Source organism: Mustela putorius, unplaced genomic scaffold (assembly GCF_011764305.1).
Source record: "Mustela putorius furo isolate JIRA1106 unplaced genomic scaffold, ASM1176430v1.1 tig00004030_pilon_pilon_pilon, whole genome shotgun sequence".
Taxonomy (NCBI): Eukaryota; Metazoa; Chordata; class Mammalia; order Carnivora; family Mustelidae; genus Mustela; species Mustela putorius.
This window is the reverse complement of record NW_025422166.1, coordinates 66156-75512: the sequence shown is the minus strand read 5'-3', so window position 1 is coordinate 75512 and position 9357 is coordinate 66156. Positions and strand designations below refer to the sequence as shown.

The 9357-nt window shown below is 39.7% G+C and overlaps 1 protein-coding gene across 1 annotated transcript; it reads left to right on the top strand.

Annotated features, from left to right (window-relative positions):
* The first annotated feature begins 359 nt into the window (after positions 1 to 359).
* On the top strand, positions 360 to 6144 carry LOC101678178 (SLA class II histocompatibility antigen, DQ haplotype D alpha chain). The gene is made up of 4 exons (XM_045072315.1): positions 360 to 496; positions 4583 to 4828; positions 5276 to 5557; positions 5801 to 6144. Exons 1-4 carry the CDS (start codon positions 409 to 411, stop codon positions 5953 to 5955), a joined length of 771 nt encoding a protein of 256 aa, XP_044928250.1. The 5' UTR covers positions 360 to 408; the 3' UTR covers positions 5956 to 6144.
* The last annotated feature ends 3213 nt before the right edge of the window (positions 6145 to 9357 follow it).

The following is a 9357-nucleotide window of genomic DNA, read 5'->3' as shown; positions in this document are numbered from 1 at the left end:
CAATTTATGGGAGCATTTCTGGGAGTTGTCACCCAGAATATCCTGAAGAACACCATGTAAGGGATGATGTTATCGGTACACAAGGCTAATCAGAAATTCCCACCCCTCTTGCCACCAGCAAGCATACACTCCCATAAGAAGATTCTAATTTAATATCCTCCCTCCTTTTCTAAATAATTTCCCCAGGTCTATTCTGAATGGAGGCAACATCACAAGGGGATTTCCCAATCCCTTCAACTTTCTTTGTACAAACTCTTCAAGTGGCAACAGAGGTGTCATCATATAGGGGATTTTTCTGATTGGCCAGAACCTAACCTAGCAGAGCTTGGTTTGGGTGTCTTTAGATTCCCTTCTCATTTGGGTCCTCACCATTGCTCTGTCACTCAGAACAGCAACTTCAGAAACCACATGGAGAAAAGGATGAACAGAGTTCTGATTCTGGGGACCCTCACTCTGACCACCATGATGGGTCCCTCTGGTGGTGAAGACATTGTGGGTGAGTGCACAGCTGAGGGATGTAATTACTAAATTTGGGAAATGAAACTGGAAGAGATAAAAATAGAGATTGGCATAGAAATAGTAGAGAATTTCACAGGTGTTCTCAATATTAAACAGGTCTAAAAATTATGGTCATTCCTTCCTCCAGGAAACTGGAGATCCAACCCATTCTCTTTGCTACCTGTGCTGTTGCAGAGTTCATCAAGGACATTATTCCTTTCTGCTATCAGATCCAGTGAATATAGCCTGCAGGGCTTAATGGCATTCATTTATGGTTGCCCCAAAGATTAGAAATCTTTCCATGAGTAGATGTTTTGTTACTAAAAATTCACGAACTATTGTTCCCAAATGTCTCTGAACAACATTGAAGCTTTTTATGTGTTTCTTCTGAGTCTCACTTGGAGTAGAGTTCCATGAATTATGTATACTACCTAGATATAGACAAGGGTGTCCTCTTCTTTGTCTCAGATTTGCACACATTTTCATACTGGAAACTGGCATGGGGGGATTAGGCAAACAAGCCCATCTGAATACCTGTAGTACTTGTAGACAAGTCATTCTACCACATGACCTCATATATGTCACCTCACAAATAATCAAGTAAAAAATGTATTTAGAAATGCTTTTCCAATAATGAAGAAATAGAAATGTCAATGATCATTCCTGTCTCTTAATTGTTACTATTATAGGTGTGGTTTGGTATTTTTTATTTTAATTCCAGGATATATTATAGTTTCAGATGTACAATATAGTGACTCAATGGTTCCATATATATTCAGTGCTCATCAAAATAAGCGTACTCTTAATCCCCTTCACTTGTTTCACCCATCCCCCCACCCACCTGACCCCTGGCAACCATCAGTTTGTTCTTTGTAGTTAAGATTCTCGTTTGTTTTGTTTTGTTTTTTGGTCTTTTTTTCTTTGTTCATTAGTTTTATTTCTTAAATTCTACATACAAATGAAACCAGATAGTAGTTGTCTTTTTCTGGCTGACTTATTTCACTTAACATTATGGCCTCTAAATCTATCCATGTTGTTACAAAGGCAAGATTTTATTATTTTTATGGTAGAATATTATACCATTATAGATAGATAGATGTTAGATAGGTAGATAATAGATGATAGATAGATAACTGATTGATAGATAGACACTGTATCTTCTTTATCCATTCATCTATTGATGGACACTTGGGCTAACCATAATTTTTATCTTTAACAAAGTAGAGAATATCTTTATTTTTATTTAAAAATTGAGAAACTTATTATTAAAAACTCCATTAATTAAATTATGTTATCCTTAAATTGTCAACTCAAATTACCTATACTTCATTCTAGCTAATGGATACCCCTTCAGAGGAAAACTGGACAAGCACACACTAATTATTTAATCACTCCAGCTCTTCTACCTTCACTGTCCACCTTTTCACACCTTCTTTTCATGAATTACTTTATCATCCTTTCCTTCCAGGATCTATTCCAGCCCTATACTTGTTGTTTAATTTTTTAGGATTTATTTATTTATTTAAGAGAGAGAGAGAGAGAGAGAGAGTGATCCTGTGAGTAGGAACAGGTAGAGAAAGAGAATCTCAAGCAAATTCCCTAGTGAGCATAGAACCCAAGGTGGGGCTTGGTCCCACAACCCTGAGATGATGACCTGAGCTGAAGCCAGAGGTAGCTCTTAACAGACTGAGCTACACAGCTTCCTTCTGTCTTATTGACCCAGAAAGTTCATTTATAATAACCAAAGTAGAAAAAACAAATTAAGTAAAATGACACATGTTCTAATTTTTACCAACATTGTTAACCATGACTACTCCCATTCTAATTTCATTCAGTGGTTTCACTTGCTTCTCCAGAGAACTTCCAATTTCCTTTCTTCAGTGTTACACCAGAGTGCCCCGGCCAGGCTCAACTTATCCATTAGATACAGGTAGGGCAGTCCCAAGGGTATGTCTTGCTTGTAGGGCACCTGTAAAAATGTTCTAATTTCTTTTAAATTTGAAAGAAAAAATAATGAACATTTAGAGTAGAGGAAGACATTTTAATTTTTAATTAAGTTTGCATTATATTTGTCTTTGGACCAATGCAATCACAAAATATGATTTTTAATATTTTAATGGAGAAAGGGGCCTGTGAAAGCAATAGTGTTTAAGCTCGCAAGTCATAATACACCCTTGGCTACTACTGATTACTTCCATATTGTTCTGCTACTTCCGTGTCTATCAGTCTCCACTCCCCCCAACTTTCTCTGATCCTCAAGAATAGCAATTGACATTCAATACACACTTTTGAGCACACATGAGGTAACTTTTGGGGATTCAAAGATGAAAGAACATACTACCTGCCCCCTGGTGCAGGAAAGCAGAAGGACCATTGCTGTGCAGGACCGTGGACTCAGCTGGGACTGAAACTACAAAAGTAGACTGGTTCCAGTTGGCCTAGCAGTGTAATGCTCATCAACGGTTGACAATTCAGGACAAGTACCCGATGAAAACAATAATTGCATATATTCACGTTTGAAAAAGGAGTCAAGGATAAAGTATAGAGGATAAAGAGGCTTTGGTGGAGGGTCTTTTAAGTAATCAACCAAGGGGGTCAAAGAGAGTGAGCTGGATGAGGTATAGATAAATTTGGAGAGCAAGACACTGGGATGAAGGTGCTGGAGGGTATAATGTGATCAAAAACATGTTCAATGAGAGAACTTAGCTAAAATTTTGGTAACTAAGCAGGAACTTGGAGAAGGAATTGGAGGTGTCCAGGAAATCTGTAAAGAGAACTTTGTTTCAAGGAGAAAGACCCCTGCAAAGACCAAGGAACATGAATGAATAACAAACTTTGGTTTGGCTGCTGAGGTATTGCAGAGGAAGTGGGACCATAAGACTGCTGCTGTTCCCTTCCAGGTCTCACCACAGCTTCCCGTCTTTGTTCCCGCATTCATTTGGCTCTACTGTCAGCAATAAGCTCCTTGAAAACCATGCTGACTGGTGTTTTACTCCCTGCTCCTCATGATGTCTGACATCTTGCTGATGTTCTGTAAATGAGGAGGAACATAAAGAGGAAGTGTTTAAGACAACAACAACAACAACAACAATGCATATTTCTTCACAAAATTGTCCAGTTAGCCTCACTGAGTGGAGTCCTACTGCTGCCATTCTACTTTGGCTTCCTCACACAAGGACATTGTCCATTTGAGGAAAAGGGCCTTAGTTTGCCTGGAATCCTAAACAGATAGAAATGTTGAGTCAGAATAATGAGAGAAGTTTAGTAACCTCCTCAAAGGAAAAAAAGGGGGGGGGAGGAGTTGGGAGTGGAAAAAATAAAATCTAATAAAGCTTACACTTTGTATTTCTGATGAAATCAAGTGCTCTTCTCTGAGGATTACAATTGTTAAAACAGTGACCTTAGAAGCATTGTTTATTTTGTATATACTTTGTAATATTGTCATACAATTTCTTTTACCCTATAATAGTTAAGAAACTCTTTTAAAATAATATGGTTCTGTGTGCTTTTCTTTGGAAAAATAAGAAGTAGAAGGAGGAACAGAAAGAGGGGGGAGGAGTAGGAGGAAGGAAGGAAAGAAGGAAGGAATGATGGAGAAAATGTTCTGCTCTGAACCAGTTCTGCAGGGAGGGGAATCAAAATGTATGTGTTATTAACTCATGAAAGAATTAAGAAACAGATAAAACTTATGAAGCTGAGGGAAAGAAAGTGAATTTCTGAGAAAGGAAGATAGGCTGTGATAATTTATTCATCCCTTCATTCATTTTATTATAATATTTATTACAAACCTGCTGAGTGTACCAGGTGCTAAACTAGGTACACAGGGAATAGCAGTAACAAGGCTGCTGTAATTCTGCTCTTGTGGAGCCTACATGACACTGGAAAAGCAGACTTTATTCTAACTGGACAATTACCAACACTGAGAGAGAGGGAGCAGAGGTGGTGCTGGGAAATATGCCTAAGGACTATGCCAAAGATGAAGCCCACTATATTTGAAAGCCAGCTTCTTCTGTCATTTGGTTTAATAAGGCTCTTTTCTCCCTCTGTTTTCTACTTCCTGCTCCTCGCCCTTACTGACCAACAGATCACGTTGCTTCCTATGGCATAAATGTCTACCAGTCTTATGGTCCCTCTGGCCAGTTCACCCATGAATTTGATGGAGATGAGGAATTCTATGTGGACTTGGAGAAGAAGGAAACTGTCTGGCGGCTACCTGTGTTTAGTACATTTGGAAGTTTTGACCCACAAGGTGCACTGAGAAACTTGGCAATAGCAAAACAAAACTTGAACATCCTGATTAAACTCTACAACTATACTGCTGCTACCAATGGTAAGTGTCCACCACTCTGCCTCTCGTTACTGAATCTATCCCTACATATCAGGTCTCTTTCCCTTTCTCCCTATGATAGATACATTTAACTGCTTTCCAAGGATCTTTCCTCAGATCTTCTCATAGTAATTACTGAACACTCATTATCTGCTATCACAAAACTGAAATATTGTCATGTAATACAAGGACCCTAACTTCTTGTACTCCTTGAACCCCTCAAAGAGAAGTCCTATAGATCTGCCACTTTAGTAAGCATGCCCACAGGGGGAAGGGCACAGGGATAAAATACAGGCAGTGTGTAGATAGCATTTCCCAAGCAGAAGGTAAGTAAGAACTTTTCTGCCATCAGATGGGGAACTGTTGATGGACGGGCTCTTGCAGGACACAGTGCAGAACCTGAGGGCAGAGCTCTTTGCAATTCATATCAGTGCTGCTTCCTCACCACAGAGGTTCCTGAGATGGCTCTGTTTCCCAAGTCTCCTGTGAGTCTGGGTCAGCCCAACACCCTCATCTGTCTTGTGGACAACATCTTTCCTCCTGTGATCAATGTCACATGGTTGAAGAACAGGCATTCAGTCACAGAAGGTGTATCTGAAACCAGCTTCCTTGCCAAGAAGGATCATTCCTTCCTAAAGTTCAGTTACCTCACCTTCCTCCCTTCTGCTGATGATATTTATGACTGCAAGGTGGAGCACTGGGGCCTGGACGAACCACTTCTGAAACACTGGGGTACGTATGAATTCCACCCCTTGGCACCTTCTTCCTCTATCAAGTTCAGAATATCCTGCCTCTGAGCCTGTAAATCTCATGTTTTCTATACCTTAAAGGTTTCAAATAATAGACTTTACCCTCTTCCTTAACCATGGTGCCCTAAGTCCTCATAGAACAAAAACCATCCCTCCTGCTCCATCCCACACACATATACATGAACCAACATTCTGTCGTCTGACATCCACAACCTCATTTTCACAGAACCTGAAATTCCAGCCCCTATGTCAGAGCTGACAGAGACCGTGGTCTGTGCCCTGGGGTTGGCTGTGGGCCTTGTGGGCATCGTGGTGGGCACCGTCTTCATTATCCAAGGGCTGCGCTCAAGCGGTGCTTCCAGACATCAAGGACCCTTGTGAGCCGCACCCTAGAAAGGAAGGTAAGCGTTCGGATTTGTCAAAGCTGAGAGCTGGAGTCACAGCACAGGAGGAAGGAAACTGGGAGGAATTTGTGGACACAGATATGGTTGAAAGGTTGTAGGAGTCTAGGGGAGGGCATGATGACAGCACAGGAGCCCCCTAGGATCAACCATCCCATGTCTGTCCGATTGCAGGAGCACCGCATGTCTGCTGACCAGAGCAGAAGATTGGACTTGATAGGTGACCTGGCACTATTGCCTGGTCTAGCTCACTGTATTCCTTCTCTCTCCAGTGCTCCTCCTCTCACCTCTTTTCTGGAACTTAAGGTCCTCCTATATCCTCTGAGAGCTCACATACCCTTTGGAATTCTGTCCCTTGAATGCCTGATTTTTTTTTTTTCTTTTCTCAGTTGTTACCTACAGTGAGCTGTCTGGGATATTCCATCCAGTTCCCTGGTTCTTTGTAACCCTGATCCATTATTACCGTGGAAATAATAAATTTCCCTTTATGAGATCTTTTAGTAAAACTTTCCTGTCTGTCATCTCATGGCTGACTAGAGCTGTGGCCCCTTATGCCTCAGGTCCACTTAATCTCACTTTCCAGATTATTTTCATGGCCAGTTACACAGGATCAAGCAAGTATAGACTGATAATATTTTGATATTATAGCTAATGTTAATATTCTCTCTTCCTGATTATGCTGAGTGAAATAAGTCAAGCAGAGAGAGTCAATTATCATATGGTTTCACTTATTTGTGGACCATAACAAATAGCATGGAGGACAAGGGGCGATGGAGAGGAGAAGGGAGTTGAGGGAAATTGGAAGGGGAGGTGAACCATGAGAGACTATGGACTCTGGAAAACAATCTGAGGGTTTTGAAGGGGCGGGGGGTGGCAGGTTGGGGGAAACAGGTGGTGGGTATTAGAGAGGGCACAGATTGCATGGAGCACTGGGTGTGGTGCAAAAACAATGAATACTGTTACACTGAAAAAAATAAATAAATTTTTTAAAAATGTAAAAAAAAATTCTCTCTTCCTATTATTCCCACACTGGGGCACTACCACTCTCTTCCCAATTCAGACATTAATGAAAGTAATATTAGAACTGTGTCCTCTGTATAGACTCTTTATAGAAGAAATACAAAAATGAAGAAATAAGCTCATACTCATTTAATATAGTTTTTAAAAGTTATGACAGAGAAATAAGTTGGAATAATGGAATTTTGAATTTCAAGGTACCAAAAGTCAAAATTGTTTTCCAAAACTTGAAAATTTCAATTTGTGAAGAATGATTGATAGTAGGACCAGCATCCCTCTCCCTTACTCATCCAGGAGAAGATGAGAATTCTTTAGGCTAGAAAAGAAATGGAAGTCAGGAGAGGTTAGAATAAGACCATAAGGTCCATATCTAAGAAGAACCAAATACTTTATTCTTACTTAGGGATAGTAGCAACAGTAAGAGGAATGGGAGTAGAAACCACAGGAGTATTTAAGTTTCTGAGAACACAGGTGCAGTTTGCTTCACCTGCTACATGAATCCCTGCTAGATAAGCACAGAGACTTTCCTGTACCACCATGGCATGTCAGGGACACTAGAGTGAATATAGCTGCAGGATGTTTCTAGGCAGATCAGTTTAGATCAGTGAATCCCCATGTAGCCTGGTACACCCTAGCAAAACACTCCGATACCCCAGCCCCCTGCCACTCACCCCTACCCCTCCTGATCAAGGAAAGAATGAGCCTATGAGAAAGAAATCTCAGGAGGGACAACATGGTGGGGATAATGTACTGGCAACTATGGATGCTGCGTCTTCTTCTAGATTCATTGTCTCCTAGTGGAAACTCTGGCAGAGGAAATGGATGTACGGATGGAATTCCCTGGCTTTCCTGAGTGTGTCCACGACTTTACTCTGTGTCACTTGACTTGGAGTCATTTTGCCCTTTGAAATTGTTTTAGGCATAATTTTGCCCCGGTCTTTTCACTCTGTACCTGCTGTGTCCATACATTTTATCTAACACACTATTATGGAATTGCTGTGAAATGTATGAAGCTGTTCCTGTCCATGCTCCCCTGCATGAATGAAGTTAAAGTATAATTGGGGGGAAAAGACATAATTTTCATATAATAGTTGATACTTCATAGTTTGAGGGAAAGAAACCTAAATTCAATTCAGGATTTAGCACTTTATAGCTAGTATTTTAAACATGATAACACAGAATAAATATATTCTGAGTTATATATTTCTCATCCATAATAGGGAAGTGAAAATACTTTCTTGCAGTTTCAACAGAATTTGAAAAATCTTGATATTTAGGCTGTACAAATACATAAGAAAACATTGCTAGTTCTACCCATAATTAATTTATTTAAAAGGATGGATCATATCATACAGAAAGGATTTCTGTTTTTCTGAGTCCTTTAATGATGTAGGAGATTCAAACATGCAGCTATGAATTATTTTCTTTTCACAAGTTACTGAGAGGATTTTTTTTTCCCAGAAACTCTGAGATATTGAGATTGGGTTAGGCTAAGAGAACAGATAGAGTATAGCAGTCAGGGACATATCACTGGTGGAGGGTTGTTAAAATAATTATTAGAACAAAAAGTTGAAATATTTGACTTTTGGTTTTTCATCTCTAATAAAAGATGTATTTCCCTCATTATGGCACATAAATTTTTAAACAAAGTATGTTATATGTAAGCGATCTTATGAATGTTTACTTTGGGGAGAAGTGGAAAGATTCAAGGAGAAAAAACTACCTGTGGGGTAGAAAGAAGACAATAATTAAAAATTCAGGCTAGGAATTGATAAATTTGGCTCAGAGGTTATCATGAAAATATAAGTAATAGAACACAGGATTTTAGGCCAGTGAAACTACTCTGTATGATACTATAATGGCAGACACATGCCATTACACATTTATTCAAACACACAGAATCTACACCAAAATGAACGCTAATGTAAACTATGAACTTTGGGTGATAATAATCTGTCAATGTAGTGTCATCAACTGTAATAAATATACCACTCTGGTAGGGGATATTGATAGTAGGGGAAGCTGTGCTTAGTGGGGACAAGGATATCTGTGTACTTTCCACTCAATTTTCCTATGATCATAAAACTACTATAAAATAAAGTGTATTAAAAACAAAACAAAACAAACAAAACAAACAAAAAGCAGCAGGATGCCTGGGTGGCTCAGTCAGTTAAATGGTTAAGCATCTACCTTTGGCTCAGGTCGTGATCCCAGGGTCCTGGGATCAGTTCCCTCACCCAGTCCCTTCCTCAGTGGGGATCCTTGTTCTTCTGCCTGCCACTCCCGCTGCTTGCATGCTTCCTCTCACTGACAAATAAATAAACAATCTTTTAAAAAATAAAACAGAAAATGTTAGCAATTAAGG